This window comes from Phaseolus vulgaris, chromosome 10 (genome assembly GCF_000499845.2).
Source record: "Phaseolus vulgaris cultivar G19833 chromosome 10, P. vulgaris v2.0, whole genome shotgun sequence".
Classification (NCBI taxonomy): Eukaryota; Viridiplantae; Streptophyta; class Magnoliopsida; order Fabales; family Fabaceae; genus Phaseolus; species Phaseolus vulgaris.
In genome coordinates this window covers 42,028,993-42,052,342 of record NC_023750.2, presented here as the reverse complement: position 1 = coordinate 42,052,342, position 23,350 = coordinate 42,028,993, and the positions used below count along the sequence as shown (strand labels likewise).

The following is a 23,350-nucleotide window of genomic DNA, read 5'->3' as shown; positions in this document are numbered from 1 at the left end:
GTGGGATTAACTTAAAGGCTTTTAACCTTGTGAAAAATGTTGTTGAAAAAAAAAAATTGTATACAACTAGCCTACTATGTATTTATTTCTTTTATTTTGATGTAATGACTTTTAATACTATGAATGAAAACTTTTTTCCATTTTTATTTTTGTGATTGTTGATTAAATTTTGGTGTAGTTTAGATCCAAACTATTATGAATAGATAACTAAAATTCAATAGCTTAAAAAAATTCTATAACAAATTTAAATAATAAAGCACGACATATGAGTTTTAAATAATATTGAACAATTTGATTTTTTTTTTATTTTTTTTGAAAAACTACGTTCAAGAATAAGAACTTGTTGAAAAAGTTTTTTCTTATAAGTGATTCAATTCATGAACTAAACTTTTACTTATGGTTTGATTTAACATAATTGGCTGCATGTGTTTTTTATAATTTAGCTTAACATTATTGTGTGTTGTGTAACATGATTAGTTGCTAATGTAGCATAGCTAGCTACTCATATTTTTTTATACAACTCAGTGCTATGATATAATGTCTAACAAAGTCGATTACTTATGCTTTTAATGTAGTTTGATGTTATGATGTGATGCATAAAATATAATAGTACACAAGTGTGTAAAGAATAAAGTTAAAAGATATTTTTTATATAACGTTTAAAAAGAATTTCTTTTACAAAAATAAACTAAGTGTGTATCTTTAAAAAAAAAATCAACAAGAGTTTGTCACATTTATTGTGTTTTGTGATAAAAGAAGATGGAAGTATGAAAGATAGTACAACACTTGTCTTTTTTCGACTCAAAAAAAGAGAGCACAATTGAGAAAAGAAAAACTCAAAAATCATATTCAAACACTCGACCTAACATGACAACTCTGTCGTGTTTTTTTGCACAGATCTACTTTATCATTTGTTATTTCAAACCTTTGCAAAATGCATTGTCCACTCATTAAACTGCAGGTATTACGTGATCCATTTTGCAACCAATAAAAAAGAAAAGTACTTGCTTTTCTGAACGTAACACTTATCTTTTATTGACTCAGTGCGTAGAAAACATAGTGGACCATAGTCTCAATGAGTTTCTTTTCTATGTTTTTTTTTTCATATTGTCTCAACATGATTTGCTGAGTGGGAACCTTATAGGCCACAAATATACAAAATAACATAAGAATAAGCTCTAATTGCGTTTATTATGGGCAACAATACTTGAAATGTTTGATTGTGTCAATGTCAAAGTAGTGTTTCCAACCTTGTGAGAGTTTCAGTGTTCAAATCTACTAAATTCAAACACCATAATTCTGTCCTCCAACACTGTTAATTTGCTATGCATAGACCTGCTTTTCAGAGGATTTGCACAACATGAGACTTACCAAAAAGTTTCCTCTCTTTTGTTTAATAACTGTTCTTTGAGACAAAAAAAATTCATTGAGACTGTATAAAATCTAGAGTCTGAGTGGTATACGAAGTCCATCGTAGCTCAGTTGTGCATCAAGACCCTCAGACTCCAATAAGCTTGCAAGGTAGTTATTCACTTCTTCATGATCCATCAGATGCATCATACCTTCAAATAACCAATAAGGAGACATGAAAACTATTTCTCTTAAATATTGTAGATTGACGATGTATCACTAACTGCCTCAGATTTTTTTATCTACTAATTTCGAACTTCTTAAGGGGTTCTATCAAGCTTCCCAAATGCATGATGAATGAACCATAGTAGATTAAGGCAAGAAAGTAGTTAAAGCATTATGATAACTGGAAGGCTCAAGCTAAACTTACCAGTAAAAAGTGTTCTTTTGGGTTGAATCTTTCGCACTTCCTCCAACGCCTGAAATGGAATATCGGAATAAGTCGCCATCCTAAAAGAAAAGTTTGAACAAATGTAAAGCTGGTTATTAGTTTATTACCCTTGGAAGTCCAAAATGTGTAGAAGAAGAACAATCAGGTCTCAAGGCATCCTGTGGAATCAAACACCATATGAATGTGGGAGAAATCATATATGTACTCAGTTATTTCATGTAAGTATAAAGCACAACTGTGGAAAGATAAAAAAGATTGTATGGTATATCACCATGATTAGAACTTCACAGTCCTTTAGAAGTGGATAAGTTTCTTCAGGAATTTCACTAACATCACTGCAAATGTGAGACAAGATCAGCCCACATTAATAGATGAAAAGGCTGAACTGGATCATATGCAAGTACTTTCTACTCGTGTAGAAACATTACCTAATGTAACATATATTACCAAAACGAAAACCAAGGGACCGATAATTCTGGCCGTGCCAAACTGGTAATGGGGTAAACTGGAGTACAATAATAGAAGGAAAAAAGAACAGAGCCAAGCCCCGTCCACAACAAGGAACAAGTCAGAAATTAATTGGTTGAGCAATAGAGAGAAAAAAACTTGAACAGGGACAAAGTACAAGAATACCCCACTTGAAGATATTAAAACTAATAATGGTACTGACCTTCAGTCCATGTACAAAAAATGGTTCTTCCGATATAATTTTGAATTGCAAGTCTGAGACTTTGGCACCAGGTATGATAACACTAGTATCTACTAAATAATAATGGGTCTTTGTCATCACCTGCATTTTTCAGTAGAGATTACAAGAATAAATTCAGTATAAAAACATATCACACCAGTTGCTTGCTGAAGTAGCAAATGATGAATGATTCAACAGATCATTGAAAATGAAAACCACAAGCTTTCACTACTTTTCCCCTTCACTCTACCGTAGTCCTACTAGTGCTATTAAGAGGAACTCCGAATCCCCACCTCAGAAGAAATTAAATATCTAATCGAAAAGGAAAAAAAATTCCCTATGGCATCTTTATTTTTCAGCTAACAGCAATCTAAATAATGACAATTGTCTTAAAAGCAGAGTACATTATTGAAACAGTCATGTCATGAATACACGCAGGATGAGCAGCTTCTCTTCTCTCTTAGACATGATTTCAGAAGCTAATATAGCAAAAAAAATTGTTCCATCGTGCAAATTAGAAAAGATTGAACCTCTGGAGATATTAAATAGGATCTTCTGATACAAAATTTCCAGGACTTCAGCCTATATCAGAAAATGAAGATTTGATTTCTTCAGATGGCAATTATTATTAGGTTTCAGTAGGCTAGTTTAGGTAGGTGTAGTTAAATCCACTATTTAACCCTACTCAAATTTTACTTACAATTAGTCATAAATATTTTCTAAATGTATAATGAATTTCTGTGGTGTAAATGTTAAAGCCGATGCAGAGGTTCATTAACATTAAGTAGATATATATAATATATACTTCAATAACATCAGTTGTGTATACCTTTGGCAATCCCAGAGAAAGAATGAACATCAATATGCACAAATTCACGATTGCTTATGGTATGAATTAATTTCTTAAAAAATGATACATAGATATACAGGAGGTCTTTCAAACTTAAATCAAAATTACAACGTACATAAACAGATATCAAGCAGAAAGTAAAATTGACAACTTGGATTTAGAAGGAAAGCACATAGAAGAGGACCTCAAAGTCTCGTTTGGTTACATGTATTGGAATATGAAGCTGAACATTGTTTGTCCAATCTCTAAGATCATCAAGACCTGGGTAGAAGAAAGAAGCAGAGTTTGTTTATATGACGAATTACATTTCTTATTACTTTAGCCAAGCATATGCATGTCGTATTGATATTAATTATCCAAAGAATATTATTAAAGATCATTGATGTCAGACCTCCAATTGCATCAGCATGTGAATGAGTGATAATGACCGCATCTATTGTTCTTATCCTGCAGACATACAAGTTACAGAGATATAAAACCAAGGCAGAAAAATACAAGAAAATCTGTACAACACCATCTACTACATAAATTTTAGGGTCAATAATAAAGATTCCTCAAGAAAAAAAAAAAAACATTTGAAACAAGAAATGTCACTGACATACAAGTATTCTAATATTATTTTCTCTTAAATAGTTTAACATTAAAAAACATTCCAGATATTTGACAAGCCCAATTCATTTTGCATGGGTATTGATGCTTGCACAATCTTACACCCATACACTCCTTACGGACTTCTATATGCAAACCATAGGATAACCTTAACTAACTTTGTCAACAGTCCAAATCTGTGAATATACCAGACAAGTTTCTGCAAGTTTCGTTTCCTAATTTGCATGTCCTTTCATTACCATTGTTATTAATGTTAAAGAAAGCAAAAAGTAAAATACATAGTAGAGAAGCCATCACATGTAACAACGTTAATAACAGGTAAAAACTAACCCATAAGCAGGAAACCACCGGAGAGCACTGTGATAGAAAAATCTGCAACAAGTAAACTAATTTTTTATCAGCACCCAAATGAAGCACATAATCTAATCATGCACAGGTTTGCCTTGAAACTGAATTCAAATGATTTAAATCCCATCTTACAATAATTAAAATCTACAATATATTCATGGTTCAGACATCACTTTATCCTAACATAGCATATATCATCCCATGACTAGGCAACTCAGACTTAATTAGAATCCAGTCCACAGATACAAGACTATCTTTGAGAGAAACAAGAAAATACTCATTGACACCCATAATCCATTCTATCATGAACAAGAAGCATACTATGCATATCCATGTGCATGCAACCAGCTCAGCACTTCAAATCATTGAAGGTGTAGAATCCTTCAATTCTTAATAATCAATTTTGGGCATCTTCAGTATACAATACGAATTATACAAGCATTGTATAAAAGGAAATCTAAAATTGTTATGTATTAATTTGTTCATGTTCCAACAGAGTTTTGACAAACTCAAAAAAGAAAAGAAAGTACAATAAGGAGCCATCCTCGAACCACCACGAAATCGCATATATGGACTAACATTCAAAAGAAAAGTAAGATAAATCCCATCCTCCTAATTCCTAACCCAACACAATTGCAGTGCATATCACATAGGACAATCAAAAACATACTTTCCAGCATCTATAAGAATATTCTGTGTTCCTGAAGAATTGGGGTGACGAATGAGGATGCTTGTGTTAAGTCTCTTATTCTTATCATACGGCTGGGCAGCTTTAGAACACACCTGTAATAACCATCATACAAAAACCAACAAACCTTAATGATCCAATTCCATAGCATCATATTTCATCAATTATAATAACACGGTTTGGTTGTTGAATAATGTCATGTACCTTACATTTTTTCAAAGGGTCAGTCAAGCAACTAACACGAGGAACCCCTTCACTGGTTCCAGTCCCCAAAAAAATAACCTCTCCTTGTCTCTGATCACCACCTAGTTCCACTCCACCGTCTTCCTTAGAGGCTGCTGCAGCAACATGAACTCACAAGTCAACACAAATTGCAAGTAATAGTTTAGTGATGCATAAAAAAAGATGTGTAATTTTGAACAAAGAATAGAGTTGGAATAGAAAAGATAGGTTAAGGTGAGGTGGGATTGTGAGAAAAAGAAAATGGTGGAAGTTGAGTGGGTACTGGAGTGGATGGAAGAGAAGGCAAGGAAGGAAGAGGGACGAGAGCGCCATGAAAATGGGGAGCGACGAGGAAGGAATGGAGAAGGAAGAAGACGAATGGACGCAACCACCATTGATTGAATGATTCAGTGTCTGTGTAGTGTTTGTCTTTTTGTCAGACACACGAACAATTACACACGTGTGTTGTGTTGTTATAAGAAAAAAGCTAATTCTAGAGGTCACAGTATTTTTAATCGGTAATAAAAAATAATAAATATGAATCAATATATGGGTGATCCGAAATCAATTCTAACCTTTTTTTACTAGATTTACTTTCAAGTCTGTTTTTATAAAATTTTCTTAGCTAACCCAGAGGAATACATCTGGGGCAAACAATCATACAACTTGAATGAATATGTCATGAGATATACAAACCAACAGATGTATGCACCAATCAGAAAAGGAAAAATGCACAAATTGTGACTTATATGTAATCCATGACCAAACCTTTAATTGAACCAAAGCAAAACAAATTGCTACGTTACTTTTTTGTTTTAAATTGATATTCTTTTCTATTAAATAAAAAATTAAATATATTTATAAAAAAAAATAAGGATATTTATTAATAAGGATTATTTTTTCTGCAGATGGTCGTATCCACCAAAAACCTCTTTTGAGAAACCCCAAAACAAACTAAAGTCATCTGATGGAAACCAAGGATTGAAACACCACCACTTCTACCACTAGATGACATTGTTGTATAAAAATGATATATTGTTTAAGATATTCAAAACATTATTCAAACTGCATCAATCCAAGTTTTGCCTAGAAAACAATCATGATACATAGGTAGATTATACCTATTCATAAAGGATTCAAAGAACAAACTAGATGAAAGCCTAAATCTTAAATTAGCCAACTTATCAGCACATGCATTCCCTCCACGAAAAATATGAATAATCATAAACTTATACTAATTAAAATATGTATTTCATCGATTGTCAAAATTTATTTATAGATATAGAAAACATAAATTATAAATTTATTTACAGATATAGAAAAATATAAATTAAAAGAAGATAATGAATAATAGGATGATTATAGATTCTTTTTGTTTTCTATTTTTCTTTTAGAAAAAAAGATAACTTTATTTTTCTTTTTTAATTTTTAAGTTTATATTTTTTTAAACTGTATGGTTATTTTGTTTTTATATGGTAGATAGAATTACAAAAAGACAAAAAAGATAAAAAAAAAATTTAAAAGTTGCATGCATTTTGTCAAAATAAATTTTGTATTTAGAAATAGTTTAACACAAAAAGCTCAAAATCCTTATGAGTACCTTTGTGATGTCCCAATCACCTTATAGATCCTGTAGTGAGAGGAAGTTATTAAGGCAAACAAATAAAACAAAAATATCTCTTGATTAATTTTATGTAAATACCTAATGAAATATTTTGAATTGATAAAAAATAATTAGTTGCTATAATGACTAAATTAAAGACCATTTTAAAAACTAAAAAAAAATTGGTTTCTAAATTAGTTTATATTATTGTTAAATGGTTTCTAAAATGGTATCTAATTAGCTACCAATGTTTTTGCTACCAAATTTAGAATTTAAATAATTGGTAGTTAAAACTTTAGTAGCTAATTAGATACCAATTTAGAAACTATTTAACAATAATAAAAATTATTTAACAATAATAGAAACTAATTTAGAAAAAAAAATCTCTAAAATGGTCTCTACTTTAATCTTTATAGCAACTAATTGTTTTTTGTCTCTAAAATTAGTTTCTATTTGATGATTTTATTGTAGTTAAACTGTCATTACGCAAAACATTCATCATATATTTATAATTTATTTTTAATACTCAACTTTTTCAAACTATTTATATTTTACTTGAAATGGTTAACATATACTTTAAATGTGATTTATGTTCCGGTAAATAGGATTTTATTTGTTTTTAGTTCTTGAAATTTGTTATTGTTATTTTTGGATCCCTATCATTTTCTTAAGTGTTATTTTTTTATACTTATTTTGGCCCTAAAAACCTAAAATTAAATTAAAATAATAGGATAATAGATAATATTTAAAATTAAGATAATTACGTTTCTTTTAGATGCTCAATTTATTTTAGTGATGTATTGGGGAAATTAACTAATTGGTTTCAGTTGTTTTAAGGGCTTTTATTCGCTATAATTAAGTGTCACGCTATTAATATGGATTAAGAGGTTGTTTACCTTCATTTATATGTCTTAATGTGGTTTAAGGTTTAGAGTTTAAGTTTATCATTTGTTAGTCTATCACATTACCTCCAACACACATCTCTCTTTATTTTCCTTTTGTGTTGTTATTTTAAAAATGATAAACTTAATCTAATTAATAGCATACAATTTACTATAATTATTAAATTTTACTTTACGGATGAAAAACTTTTTGTTTTCTCTACCTTCTATTTGTTGCAAAACTAAAGTTTGACTTTCCAATTTAACAAAGGAAAAATCTAACCAAAGTTAGTTGGACAACTCAACAAAAGTAGTTTCACTGAGTGAGGGTATTAAAAGAAACTCTCACTTAAACAACTCAAACGAAATCTTTGCTTAAGCACTTCAAAATTTTGCTTGAGCAATGGTATTAAATGAAGTACTCAATGGAGTGACTAACACAAAACCTCCTCTTAAGCGCCTCAAAATTTGCTTGAATAAGGGTAAAACGAAATACTAACGAGAGTGACTCAGACAATATCTTAGCTTAAACCCCTAAATTTCGCTTGAACGAAAGTATTAGACAAAACACTCATTGGAGTGACTTTGTCGATACCTCCGCTTTAGCACTTCTAAATTATGATAACTCTAAAATGAAACTAACTCACTTGAACTCATAACAACATTCTCATCCCACTTTTGTAAAATTATTCCTTTAAAATGCAACAATGAATTTACTTTATATTTAAGACTAAAAGAAAATGAAGACTCCATGTAGATAGATAAGGAAGGACCTTAGTTCAACATGCAAAGCAAAGACTTTGGACTAAAATGAAAATGACATATAAATAGAAAATTCAGTTATCCAGGTTTCATTTTAAAATAACCACCATCTCTCTAAAAATTTCCCTTTTCCTTTCTCTCCCTTCTCTCTAAGATTCTGACCTCCTCGTTCATCTGTTTGACGATCAGAGTACGCCATTAGACTCCTGGCAGCCAAGACTACAAGACTGCCCGATCAAAATCTCTGATAGAGTAAGTTTATTTTCGTACCCTTTTCCTTTCATCTCCTTCTCTCTATGATTCTGACATCCTCAGTTATCAGTTTGACGATCGGAGTCTGTCATTGAACTCCTGTCAATGAACTCTACAAGATTGCCCGATCAAAATCCTAAATAGAGTAAGTTCATTTTTGGCCCTTTTCTTTGAGTCAAATTTTGAACTTGATAGGTTGTCTACATGAGTTTTACATGTGACTCTTTTAGCTTTAGGGTTAATCTCTGTTAACTCAAGGTCCTAGTTATATAGTTAGATTTTGATTAGGACTCTATGGTGCAGCTTAATTACCTTTAAGCTTTTGGGTAGATTTGGAGCTCTTAGTGAGCATCAACTAAAGTTCAGGTAGGGAAGCTAGTCTTATTATTTTCAATAAAACCTTAGGTTAGAAGATTCTGGATGTGGAGGTGACGTGGTCACCAATTCCAATTGTTTTTGCTTGCAGGATTGTCTCTCTTGACGAGTAAAGTAATATTGACTGGAATGGTTGATTTTGAATCTGTTATGGGAATAATTTGTTGAAACTTTGTGATTGAGAATTGAAAGTGTTTGAATGATAATATAAATGAGTTGAACTATTCTTTTTGAATATTTTGGTTGAATTACTTAAGTGAGATGTTTGATGAGAAGTGGTTGTGTGATTTCAGATGATGATTGATTTAAAGAGCATATATTTGGAATTAATTATGTGTTTTAAGTAAAGTTTGAGATATATTTGGATTGTTTAGAAAGTTTATATATATGAAGTGATTGAGTGGTGCATTGATATGTTAAATGATGTATGTAATGAGGTTAAAGTGTGATCAAGACGTAGTATTTTCAGGAAAGGAAATACCATGTTGAGATTGTTATTAAGGTGTATTGATTTGTGAGTGTCCTGTGAATGAGACGATCCTGACTCTACTGATATAATGGAATCAAATAGATGAAGTTATTCAGTTGGTGAGAGTCGAAGGAGGTCCATTTGGCTGATTCTGAGGTTTGAAAGAACTGATCAGAGCATATCAAATGGATTTACCCTGTCATATGAAGATGATGAGATGATGAGATATTGAGATAATTATGTGCATGGCTGTGTGGGTTTCACAGCAGTAGTATGACAGGTGCAGGTCTCTGGATGCTAATTTCAATACACGAGTCTTCCGGAAGTAGAGTCAAGTGTCTATGTGTTGTGAGTCAGTAAAAGTCTGACATATGAAAGATGAATTTTATGAATGTAATAGACTCTTGATGGTTTGAGAAATCATATGAGAATTGATGAATTATGCTTATTAATTTGAAATTTAAATTATATCAAAACTTTTTATATAGATAGCTTACCCTGTTATTTGTTTGTGTTTGTTTCTTTATCTGTGATGATCGTGTTTTACATGGGAGCAGATGCGATTTCAGGTGATAGAGCTCCTTAGTGAACAGCTGGAGAATGAGATAGTTTTATTTAAATGTTTTGTTTTGTTGTTAAAACTTTTGATGTATATATATTAAATCCCTATGAAGAGGGATATTTCTTTTGAGATACACATATGAGAAAGTAGTATATGTTATTTGTAATTAGATATTGCTTGTTTTACTTTTATTATATTATATATGGGTAAAACTAAGGATGTTACAAGACACACATGTGACAAAAGTTGTTTCGATTCTACATGCAATCGGAGAACATTAAACTCACATGAAACAATTGTTTTTCAGATTTTATATGCAACTAGAAAACATTAGACGTATGTGATATATGTTATTCATATTTTACATGCAAATTAGACGCACATGCAACAAATGTTCTTTAGATTCTACATTATACTGAAGAATATTAGACACATATGCAACAAATATTTTTCATAATTTATATGCAATTAAATAACATTATACGCACATGTAATAGAGTTCCCCTAACTTAATTAAGGAGTTTCCGCCCTAAACTACAAATCACAAACTTTAAACCCTAAACCTAACCCTAAACCTTAAAATTTACCCCTAAACCCTAACCCATAAACCATAAACCCAACACATGATTCTATTAAAAGCTTCACAATTAAATACTATAGTTTACATTTGATCCCTTATAATCATTTAAGATGATTTCTCCTACTTGAAACTTTCTATTTTACAAGAAACTCCTAACTTAGAAAAAAGGATACCCAACCCCTTGAAGCTTTGAGATAAAGTGTTCAACTAAGACGATTCCCAAGTCTTTCCACTACTGTAGAGCGTAATAAAGTTATGAGAAAAACGATATTTGAAGATAGAGAAAAGATAAAACAATTTTTTTTTAAAAAAAGTGCAAGCGGAAGAGAGAATAAAAAGATGAAAATATTGTCTAATACAAAAATTAAAAATAATATTTCTTAAACTTAAACCACTTCAAACAAATTACATTATCAACAAAAAGAAAAGTTAAAGCTTATATTTTTATTATAGGTTATTATGTCATTTCAAAAATTACAATTCTTTCTTATTAATTGTGATTCTTATGTAATAATTAGCTTGGGACCCTCCAATAACTATATCGGGCCATGAACTTTCAAAAGAGAGATTTTCTACTTTATATTCCCTCTTTTCAAAGATGGTGCAACACTTCTATGGTTCTATAGTTTTTTTTTTTAATTTTTGTTAACAATTTTTCTCCATTATTGTTTTTAACACTAATTTTCAATCTATTTGAAAATATAATAAGGTCGGTATTTAGATATGGGAGGGAGAAGCAAGATATGACTATAAAACCAGAATCATGATACAAAATTGTAAAAAAGCATTTGAATTTCTATTTCATTATAACTTGTTTTTCAAAAATCAACCACATGAATTTATCCAATTTTTTTCCCCAATAAAACTATACCAAGCACTAATCCTTGTTTGAATCATACGAATCCAAGTATTGGGTTAATTCCACCTCAGTGAGTCAAACCTCCTCTCCAAAGTATCTGCAAAATTAAGAACAAAAGAGCATCCATTCTGTCAAACACATTGAGGTTTCAAATAAAGATAGCAAAGAAATCATTATCAAGATTCATGAGGAATATACATAATATGCATGTTTATATATTTGCAAACACTCACATTCAAGTACCAGAAATTGATAAAGAAATACGTGAAATTCATTCTCCACTTAGCAAAAAACAATTAGATATGTAAATACCAAATTTAGATTGTCAACTTTTCATTGCATCAAAGATCCAAGTTGTGTCAGATGTTAAAGGTGGCATGCTTTTCTCAGTTGATATGCTTCTACTATTAATCATACAAATACCTTATTAATGATGAAAACAAAATACCAAACACATCTGAGTATTACATTCACTAAGAATTTCCCAGCTGAATTGATAGTCAAGATGAAACAAAAGAAAAGGTGGTTATGACTAGAGAGTTGATAAGAGGTAGAAAAGAATACAATTCTCTTAAACTCTCAAATCTCCTTGGATGAATACTAGGTGGTCTGTCAAAATGACAGAACTACTCAGGACAAAATCAAGCACATATATTCTCATTGGTCTATTTTAAATTTTAAGAAAAATATTCATAATCTCCTCCATAACACCATTATCAATACTAACAAGCTGGCATCTACATCATCACACACAAGACCACTATGCTCAAAAAATAAAGACTAGAAGTCCTTATTTTTTGTCTACACCTCACCAGCCTCTAAAATCTGATACTGACAACTGAGCTTCTCTTCTTGTCTCTCATAACTCATGGGCATGAAACATGTCCTAGAATAACAACTTTGGCTCAGGCTCAGGTTCAAAGAATTGTTACATGAACCAAGACATGACGAGGTTTCGTAATGCAACAAAATGCTAACAATGAACTAAAGTCCCAAAATTATCACAAGCAGAGACAGTTTGTGTTTGAAACATGAGAAGTATTGTAATCACTAGTTCATAAAGGGTGGTTGTTAATCAAAGAAAAGGGAGACTAATAGAAAAGGAAGATTAACTGGGTCGAGAAAGAGAAGGTTGGGAGTTAGGAAAATTAATATCTATTCTCTACTACTTTTTATGCTAGCCACCAAACACACATTGGAAAGAGAGAGATGATAATGCAAACAAATAGCAATGAGCATATTCAATAGCTCTTCAAACTTTTGAACATGCTAAAATATATAAACATCAGTAAATCCCAATACATACAAAAATTAAAGGCAATGAATATATTTGTTGTCTTAAGTCATGGAACAACTATGTGAGCAAAATAAATGTAATATTAGGTTGAAAGTTTTAGTATTATCCACTGATTAGAAACGTCAACCAATCATTGAACCAAGTTCTTTTATTTTGTTTTGTTTGATTTTAGAGTGATTTATGATGAACTATGACAAACATATTAAGGAATATAATTAGTATTATAGTAACAGAGAGAACAGAATATTAGTGAATGAATATGATTTATAAATACCTTCTAAACAGCCACAATCTCAAAGTCTGCATGCTGAGAACAATTGCGGAAGTAGGCAGTTATATGGTCAAGGTTGTTTATGAAGATTTTATATGTTGATCCCACTCCAAAGTTCAATGACTTCAATTTACTAGGAGGCAAAGATTCTGGCTTTAACAGGGCTGCAGTTCCACAAGTTACCTGAGATTGAAAAAGTTATAAAAAATTATACATGCCAACAATTGCAGTCATAGGAACAAACATAACAGAAATTTCTACATACCGCAGCTGTACAGAAAGATAGTTTAATAGCCTCTGCACTATGACATCCCCGTAACATGTTGATCAAACCATGTAGAGTCTCCTCTCTTTTCCTTCGTCGACATTTTTCAAATCGATCATGTGGTTCATGTATATCAATGACCAAGCCATCCAAAGACGGAAGGCGGAACTCAAAGAAAGCACAAGGTGTAGAATACAAGTAAGTGAAATTGGAAAGCTGTGGTGCAGCAACTACAATCTTGCATTTGAAGCGGTTGCACATTAGATTCAAGTTACTGAGTTTGGGAGCAGATATCACAAAATCCTTAGGGTTCAAATCTGACTTAAAGGACATTTCACTTAAGTGCAAATTCTTCATATGGACACAATTAGCAAATGGATCCAGACAGTCAATTCCTGTGTAACACAGAGTGAAGTTATTTAGATGCAGGGTTGTCAACGTTGTGAAACCAAATAGTTCTGCCAAACTTGCAAATGGATTTGAAAAGTCAGCAGCAGCAGGATCCATTGCAAACTGTTCCAGATGCAACAGGTCCAATGATTTGCAACCTATAGGGGATGACACATTCGTAGGATGGCAATCTTTTAACTCAAGCTTTTTCAAAGATTGGCAAGAAAATAGAGACAAAGGAATTTCAACAGGAGGACTACCAGATGTTTTTGCACGGAGATTGATTTTGATTTCTTCAACCCCATGTGATGCTGCATACTCAATAACCTTATTCAAAAGATGTTGATCTGTGGCATAATCTACCCCAAAGCGATAGTAAACAAGAAGTTTGACATGAGAAGAATCACGGTGGTTTAGGACCCACAGCACAAACTTCTTGAAGTCAACCAACCGAGTGAATGATTTGCTACTGAAATTCAGGCAGGGAACTGAAACCCAAAGATACCTCCACCTCTTTGATAAAACAGAAGTTTGAATAGCATCCTTTGTTTCCAGAAATGACAAGATGTGATGAATAAGACAATCTGGCATGTCACTAAGTCTGTCCTCACTTTCTGCCATTTCACAATAATCTACATTTTGAGAAGCCAAAATTTTGGTTTTTGACTTCTTCAGTGCAGGACCAGATTCCTGAGAATAAGCTTTCTGCATTGCAGCTTCACAGCACTCAATTGAATCAGTCTGGTTGAAGCTTCCTATCATATTCCCTTCAAATCATTCCAAATTTGAAATGATCTAGTGATGAGTAGCACTATTACTCTACGAAGAATCCGACATAGACAAGAAAAATGGAAAATAATGAGAAAACAATGCATATCAGTCTGTTCAGTTAAGCTATAACCTATTACAACTTCAACAGCAACAAAAAAAACTTACAAACACAATCCAGACAGATTCTATTTATCTTTTTCACGCAACCTCTGATAATAATTGAAACATAACAGTAAAAAACAACTCCCTACCCATGAAAACACAGTCCCACAACCCCCCTACATCAAGAAATCATCTGTTTACAATCTTCTCTAATTCAATCCTTGAACACAGTAAAGTTTGAATCTTGACTCCCAAATCCAAGTACCCACAAACCCCACAAGTAAACCTCCCCAGCCAAAACAGCCAAAACGTATCCAAGCTATCAGCACCAATAAAAAAACCCAACTTTACCATTCCATAGTTGAAAAAATCACACAAGGGTCACCCCAACAAGCTGTGAATCAAGAAAATGAAAAGGGCAATCAATAAGAAGGTGAAAAAGGAATAGGGGTTTTGCACCTGAGAGAGGACCCAAGAAGGAGAAGATGGTCATGTTTGAAGGGCACGCGCAGTGAGAGGCGAGTGTGTTTGAAATTGTTGGTCTAGAGAGAGAAGTTTTTGTGTATTGTGTTGTGTGAATAAGGTTTGGAAATGGTAGAAGTGGATGAGTCTTCTTCTCTCTCTTATATTACTGCTAACAAAGCTTCCAAATTCAATAGTTTTATTGCCTCTTTTTGGTACCACCCAATTGCTGAGACCAAAGTCTCTCACAATTATGTTTTTCATTCATTCTCCTTTTTACATGCCTTTGATCTTCCAGTTGTGGAAACTATGACAAAAACAGAAAAAAATCAATTTTTTTTTCACCCCTTCTAACAATTAAGGCATGCATATGATTATTTTTCATCAATTCTTGTAAATCAATGTAACACATTTATTTATTTATTTATAACTATTATTAATAATTAATATGCACATTTATTTATTTATTCATTGGTTTCAATTTTTCCTAATGCAATAAAAGTCAACCATTGTAAATTTATTAGAAAAATATAACTTTTATAGTAATTTTAAATAAATAAATGAGATAAATTATTGGGAGGGGAAATTAGCCCCATAACCTTTTCCTTAAATGTTTTTAGTTGAAATCACATTAGGTTTAACATGTTTGATTGGATGATAAATATGTGCATCTTCCACATCTATTTCTAAAGATAAAGTTTGGAGATTTTCTTTTATAAATATTTATAGGGAACAAACAAAATGATTTTTTATAAATTAAAATTAATTTATGCATAAATTATTAATCTAAATTTCTAATTTATGTATGAACTAATTTTAATTATTCTTTGTGTTTAAAAGTGTTTATGAAAAGCTTGGTAATTTGATTTCATATAAAGATTACAAAGAGTTGTGTTAGCTTAACACCTTAGATAATTTGAATTAAATATGCTTTTACATCTTCAATCTCTTTCTTTTATTTATTTATATCCTGTTTAAGTACATTTTTGTTCTATGTATCTTTTTATTTAATGAATTATTTAAAACCTTTGAATACTATACTTTTTATGAATCTTTCTTAAACATTACAATTAATGTATTATAGATTTGATGAAATAAATGTTAAGAGATAGTAATATAATAATTTTCTAGATTGTAATTAATGTATTTTGTTTTTAACATTTAATTATAAAAAAAAAATCGAATGATAGCTCTTTATTATTTTATAGTAGTTCAATGAATTTTTATTATTATAATGGTTAATTTCTATTTTCAACTCTAATGTTTTTAAGAAAGAAACTAAATTATTTTAAATTTTACTGAGAAGGTATGCCTGACACTGTTGGAAATAAGTGTAAATATTTGTAATATTTAAAATATTAGCATTTTTGTTATAATGAGATGCAAATGATTGGATATATACATTGTAATTTATTTATTATGTTTTATTACATTACTATATATTTCAGGAAGAATTTTTTTAGAATATGACTGTTTTTCTTTAAATTAACAATGTTTTATGATAAAATATTTGTTTGAATAAAGAATTTTGAAAATATTAAAATTTCATAATTTCAATAATTTGATTAATTAAAATGATATAATTTTTAATTCTACTAAAATATCAGAATTTTGAATTTTTTTTTATTTTCTCTCATATTTTGTATTTTTTTTTCCATACACTAGTTCGTTAGTTAGTGTTGACCTCACTGTTGAAATAGTTTTTGGTAATAAGATGTATTCGACTTACTTAAAAAAAATTACATTAACTTTTTATTAATTTTTATAATTATTTTTTAGTAAGAGTGTTTTTTTTTATTAACTCGTAATTTAATATTATTTTTTAATCGATGTTAGTTTTTTTTTTTAATATTAAGGTTATTCATTGACTTAAGTCAATGTGTTGGTTTTCAATTATAGTCACTGATATTTTTTTAATTAATGTTAATCGTGCTACTATTTCAATAAATATTAGCTAGGTTTTTTTTTTAATTTAGGTTTAGGTTATTTTTACATAAATATTGGTTAGAATTTTCTCAGCTATAACTATTTTTATATTCATGTTGGCTAAAAAAATTATGGATAATTATGAAATTATTTTTCGACCAGTTTAAGTAAAAAAAAAAACAATTTTCGTTAATAGGAGTTATATTTTTTATTAAAATTATTTTTTTTAAGCAAAAATTGTTCATAGGTTTATATTAATTAAAGTTTTTGCGACCAACGTTAATAAAATATATTTTATTCATAATGAATTAGATTTTTATGGTTGTATTTTTTTTTTCTTTCTTTTTTTAGAAACAAACCATGTATATAAATACATGCTTGTAAATCTTAATTTTACGTTATTGGTAATAGTGATTTAGACTTTATGTTAAGACTAGTTCCTTATAGATTATATTTTTTTTTAAAGTGTGATAATAATTTTCAAAATTAATTAAGAATCAGAATTTAAGTATGAAAAAATAAATATTCATCATATAATGTTCGTAAATAAATTACTAGTGGAAAAAAGTCCATTTACGATATCAAATATATATTATTTTTCTGTAAAACATTGTCCATCAAAATAAGGTAACATTGTTTCTAGAATAATGATTGTGGGTGAAACCTTTGTTTTAAATCTTAAACCAAAACGATTGAGTCTAAAACGAGAGTCGTTGGTAGAACCGTTGTTGTCGACCTTTTTTGTTTCGGTTAATCCTTTAATCTAAGAAAATAATTGAAATTGTTTTTTCCTTGAGATTGTATAGTTTTTATTTTTTATCTATACATAAGTTAATTTTTTTATTAAAAACTATTTTTCTTTATTATTTTTCATTTTCTTTTCTGAATAAGTTTATTGAAACAAAGTAAAAAAGTTTATTACATTTTCAATTAAATGATATAAAGTGTGGGAGGGAAGTGGACAAATTTTTATGTACAATATTAATTTTTTTTTAAATATTTTTAGTTAACCTAATTTCAAGTATATGTTTTCATAAGTATATATTTTTAGCATGTTTGATTGGATATTACAAGTGTGTCCTCATATGTTTTCACACCCGTTAAAGTTTTCATTGTAGAAGTTAAAGAAAAACCATTTAAAGGTTCAATAAAGCTTAAAATAATTCAAACCAAATTTACCTTATAAAATATTTTTGTTAACTTTATTGAATAAGATGCTCAGTGTGATTTTTTTTATATATGTTTAATTAAAATTATTAAAATAAACTATTTTTAAAGATAAAAAATAATTAATTGTTATATTAACTAAATTATATATTATTTTAAAGATTAAAAAAAAATTGACATCTAAATTAACTTTTATTATCGATAAATAATTTATAAATTGGTATTTATTTAATACTTAAATTTTAGCTATCAATTATTTAAATTTTAAAATTGATATATAAAACATTGAAAGCTAATTAGATATCAATTTAGAAACTATGAATAATACAAATTAATTTAAATATTAATATTTTTTTTAAGATAGTATTGGATTTAGTTAATATAACAACTAATTATTTTAATTTTTTAAAATTAATTTTATTTAATGATTTTTTTAATATTATACAAATAAAATTTAATAATTTTAACCTTTTCAATTTCAACACATCTCTTTATTTACTTCTATCCAATTCAAAAACATTTTTAGTTCATTTTTTTATTTTTAAATAATTATAGAAAACTTTTAAATATTGTAATCTCTTACGGATTTAAAACATTTAATTATTTATTGTTTCTTCAATATGATAAACTTTTTTATTAGTTTTTACTTTATAGTTCAATGGAATTTCAATAGCACTTTATCATTATAGTTGTTGAGTTCTATTTTCAACATTATCATTTAATAATAACATTAAATTATTTAATGCTAATGAATTTTGGTGAAATTTTAGAACTTTTAAACTGGATTACACAAAACCTTAAAAGTTTATTCTACCTATACACAGAAACTAAGAAAAATATTAATGGATCATTTAATATTATTCAATTTAATATATATACTGTTTATAGAAATATATTATATACTGTTTATAGAAATGTATTGATGCATATATTTTTCTAATAAGCCCAACAAAATGTTGTTCTTTATTTGATATTTTAGAAAATTCGTTAATTTTTTTTTATTACAAGAGTATACTAAACACAGAGATTGGTCTCTCTTCATTTGATTCGAGGACACTAACTATATACATATATAAAGTAAACTAGATTTGAAAACAATATTAAATAATGTTATTAATTAATATTATATGAAAATTTAATAAATATTTTTTTCTTTTTTTTAAATATTTAATAAATATTTTTTTTCATGATGCAATTTTGTTAATTGAAATTTTGTCAAAAAAATTAATTAAATGTTTTAAAAAGGATTACTTAAATGTATTGTTAGAATACAAAGAAATAATATCAATTAATTTTTACAAATATCAATTAACAAAATGGTTTATTAGAATGAGTGAATTCTTGTAAATTCCTGTTTAATTTTTACAAATAAAAAAGAACTAGATTCCAAGAAGAAATTATTAATAAAACATTTGATGTTGTTAATTTAATATTTATTTAATACCAACTGATAATTGATTTATTTCAATTGAGATATGGATATTTATTTTCTTGAAATTTTACAATAACAAATGTATTTTTTTTTATTATGTATTTCATTAAAAAACAATAAGAATGTTTTTAATGTATGTATAGAGAATCAATAAACAAGCTTGTTCAATTTTATATTATTTTAAGAGAATTGTATTATTTATTTTATAAAATCAATTTAAATTAAAATGTTAGTTGACAAATATATAATACATAAGTAATATAGTTTAAATTTCATTTGAATATTAATTTTGTATTAATGCTAAATAAATTAAACTTACCAAATAAATTAACAACAACGTTTATTTTTATTTTTTTTAGAATATTAACATTTTAGAAAAACAATATAAGCTATTAAATAAATTTTGAATATAATTGTTTTATTTTATTTTAAAAGGCATATTTTTTTTTGTATAATTAAGTATTTTGTAGATTCAATTTTTAAAACTCATATATACATCGAAATGCTGTCATGTTAGCAATTTTTTTTGAAAATCAGTCCAAAGTTATGTTTAAGTTTTAATTTCTTTTATGATCACTTTTTGTTGAATTTTATAATAATTTGCACCAAACCATAATCTATTAAATTCCCATACAGTTTTTTTTTTCACCAACGGTCCAATATATTTATTTCATTTATTTAAAATTAAAATAAAATAATTTAAAATTAAAATAAAATAAAATTAATCAATATGAATAGAATTTGAATAATTCACCATATTAACTTATAATTTGAATAATTCATATCTAATTAATTTGATATTTTTTTTATAAAACTTTTATGTTAGTATTGCAACTTGACAAATTTAATAAGTTAAATGGTAAAGTATATATTTGATAATTTTGAATTTAAGTTGAATTAGACTACTTAAATTTGGAAGATAAATTACACTTTAAGATAAAAAAAAAACTATCAAATGATGTAATCTTGAAAAAAATTAGATTACACAATTTAAAAACATTTTTTTAATTTTTTTTTTGGATTAAACATCTAAAAAACAATTTTCTTTCATATTGTATAGTACATATATTAAAATAATTTTTAAATTGTGTAGTTCATAATTATTTTTTCATATAAAAATTTGTTTTTAAATTGTGCAATTTAAAGTATTATATAATTCAAAATTATTTTTTATTTTTAGATTGAGTAATTCAAAAAAAATTTATGCAAAATATTACATAATTTAAAAGTAATTTTTTCATAAACCAACAAGTGAAAATTTTCATATTGATGACATGTAGAAAAAGAAACTCATAAACGAAATATATAAGGATGATTCTCCCGCACCCAATCAATTTGAATTGGCACCCAGTCATGTTTGCAAAAATATTAAAATATTCTTAATAAAATTTGTAAAAATACGAAAATGTCCTTAATGAAATTAAAATTAGGTTAAAGGAGAGATCTGCACTCAATCACAACACCGTTTCGTTTTCGCACAGCAGCCGCCACGACTACTGTCACCTTCATGCTCGCGCAGTAGTCGCCCCTGTCATCTTCATTTTCGCACTGAACGTAGCAGACAATGTCTTGTTGCCATTCTTCCGTTCACATTTCTCCTTTGAGGCAGCTGTATCCATTGAGAATGTTGAAAAATAAAATATCACTTAGCTTCCGGATATAGAAATTCATAAGTCAAAAATATATACTTCTGCACTATAAAACTCGGACACTTCTCTTAAATGGCGTATTCGTGTCGGACACACGTATCGGTGTCGAAACTCGTAGGACACTTATTGGTGAAGTGTTCAATTAAAAAAATAATTGTTGGATTTTGAAAAATTCTAGCATGATTATAAAACAATTTTAAAAGGTATAAATACAATAATTTTCTAAAAACTCAAATTTATTGTATAAATTTTTATTATGATTATAAAAATAAGGAACAAATTCTTTTGAACCAGTCATGAAAAATATTTTCCTGCTCCCAAAAGAATATGAAACATATTTTTGCACATAAATATTTATTTTCAATTTATATAATTCAAAATTATATAATATATAGATCCGTGTCCCCGTGTCCTACATTTTAGAGATTATACGTATCTCCGTATCCGTATCCTTGTCGTGTTAGTGTCCGTATCCGTATCTGTGCTACATAGCTTCTGCATGCCCACATCCAGGACACAGTTAACTATTCTGGATATGTACATTCGAAATTCAAAATCCAATTCCAGATATGTACATCCGGAATACAAAACCCAATTCCGAATAATGATATCCATAACGCATTTCTCAACTACGGACATAGGCGTCCGGGAGCTTCAACTGCAAATGTTAATCGCTTACAGAACACAATTAACTATTCCAGATATGTACATCCAAAATTCAAAACCCAATTCCGGATATGTACATCCAAAATACAAAACCCAATTCCAAATAATGATATCCATAACGCATTTCTCAACTACAGACATAGACGTATTTATATCCAGAGTGTTTAACAAAGACAAGGGCATAATGAGATTTTAAAATGTTTGTCAGGTGCAGAAAGCAATTGATTGAGTGCAGAAAGTAATTGATTAGTAATTGATTGATTGCGTTATTCTGTATAGTTTGGACCTTGAAAGTTAAATCAAGCCCAATTCATAGATTTTAAAACGGTGAGTTGGCTGGGCTACCAGTTGAATTTGATAAAATAATTTGCAAATTAGGCAAATTTTCCCTGTACAATATCATTTTCAAGATGCACCGATCTATTGAAAATGATAAAAATATTCTTTCTAAATGACGAAAATGACCTAAAAGGAGGGTGTAAATAAAAATTATTTATGGAATCTTTTATCTAGAATTATTCTAAATTTAAATTTTCGGAACACATTTATGAATTTCAGATTTTTTTTTATGTAGAATGTAATTTTAATTTTGTGTTCATAATTTTTTGTCTGGAATGTATTTTTTTTTAAATTATATTTACTATTTCAGATTTTCAAATCTAAAATAAGAATAATTTTTAGAAATTTTAAAAAATGTACGTGTAGGTTAGAATTGATATGGTAATTGTCTGCAAATTAATATGATGTGATACACGATGGAAAAAAATTATGAATCTATAATGACCAAAACCATGAATTAAAAGGTAGATGAAGAATTTGAAAAGTATTTTTTATTTCTAAATAAAAAACTCTAGAAAGTTAACATATATAACTTTTGTATCATTATTCATTTTTTTGACAATAAATTTTAACTTACATAAATCTGAAATGTGTGACAAAAACACGAAAGGAAACTCGAATTCTTGAGGCAAAGGAGCACTTTTAAATAGCAACATATATAAAAACTTTAAAATAAATGAATCAAATAAAAATCTAGAAACAATGAACAAACTTGGAAAAATAAAGTGACGAAATTAAAACTTTTTGAACTTTTGGGAGCTGAAGTCACGAGAAACCTAGTGATAGCATATTATAGATAAGAACTCCATTTCACCACAATTTTTTTGTACATGTTGTGGAAAATTATTTCACAAGAATAAATATAATCCACTTGCACTTAAAAAAACACTGTTTAATCTTTCTTGTATAAAAAAAATTATTTATGATTTAATATGTTAGAAGGGATGATGATGCGGGTTAGTCCGTTTTGTATAACTCCGACCTGTATAAAAAAATATGGGTTGATTTTATTGGTCCGTGGCATGCGAATTAGCTCGCATAAAGAATCTATATTTTTTAAATTA

The 23,350-nt window shown here is 28.5% G+C and overlaps 2 protein-coding genes across 4 annotated transcripts; both read right to left on the bottom strand.

The window, feature by feature from the left end:
• Positions 1–1,166: 1,166 nt before the first annotated feature.
• On the bottom strand, positions 1,167–5,668 carry LOC137819061 (putative hydrolase C777.06c). 2 transcript variants are annotated; one of them, XM_068622786.1, is made up of 12 exons: positions 5,490–5,668; positions 5,189–5,322; positions 4,967–5,079; positions 4,279–4,320; positions 3,731–3,786; positions 3,524–3,600; positions 2,472–2,591; positions 2,230–2,306; positions 2,073–2,136; positions 1,909–1,959; positions 1,781–1,829; positions 1,167–1,562 (listed from the first exon to the last, which is right to left on the bottom strand). In XM_068622786.1, exons 1-12 carry the CDS (start codon positions 5,599–5,601, stop codon positions 1,444–1,446), a joined length of 1,014 nt encoding a protein of 337 aa, XP_068478887.1. In that variant the 5' UTR covers positions 5,602–5,668; the 3' UTR covers positions 1,167–1,443. The 2 variants fall into 2 exon arrangements, with proteins under 2 accessions (XP_068478887.1, XP_068478888.1); XM_068622787.1 differs by having other exon boundaries at positions 5,189–5,319; positions 5,490–5,655.
• A 5,796-nt stretch (positions 5,669–11,464) lies between these two features.
• On the bottom strand, positions 11,465–15,438 carry LOC137818894 (putative F-box/FBD/LRR-repeat protein At1g78840). Of its 2 annotated transcripts, XM_068622541.1 has the most exons (5): positions 15,105–15,331; positions 14,033–14,591; positions 13,383–13,930; positions 13,121–13,300; positions 11,465–11,646 (listed from the first exon to the last, which is right to left on the bottom strand). In XM_068622541.1, the coding sequence occupies exons 2-4, from the start codon at positions 14,532–14,534 to the stop codon at positions 13,124–13,126; spliced, it is 1,227 nt and encodes a 408-aa protein (XP_068478642.1). In that variant the 5' UTR covers positions 14,535–14,591; positions 15,105–15,331; the 3' UTR covers positions 11,465–11,646; positions 13,121–13,123. The 2 variants fall into 2 exon arrangements, with proteins under 2 accessions (XP_068478642.1, XP_068478641.1); XM_068622540.1 differs by having other exon boundaries at positions 13,383–14,591; positions 15,105–15,438.
• Between the last annotated feature and the right edge of the window lie 7,912 nt (positions 15,439–23,350).

Bases quoted from the DNA above. Each gene is read 5' to 3' on its own strand.
- LOC137819061 (XM_068622786.1), bottom strand. From the start codon at position 5,601: ATGGTGGTTGCGTCCATTCGTCTTCTTCCTTCTCCATTCCTTCCTCGT. The intron at 2,592-3,523 runs GTCCTCTTCTAT...TGAAAAATGCAG, and splicing joins TAACCAAACGAGACTTTGAG to GTGATGACAAAGACCCATTA. The intron at 1,563-1,780 runs GTAAGTTTAGCT...GGTTATTTGAAG, and splicing joins CAAAAGAACACTTTTTACTG to GTATGATGCATCTGATGGAT.
- LOC137818894 (XM_068622540.1), bottom strand. From the start codon at position 14,534: ATGATAGGAAGCTTCAACCAGACTGATTCAATTGAGTGCTGTGAAGCT. The intron at 13,301-13,382 runs GTATGTAGAAAT...TTTCAATCTCAG, and splicing joins TATCTTTCTGTACAGCTGCG to GTAACTTGTGGAACTGCAGC.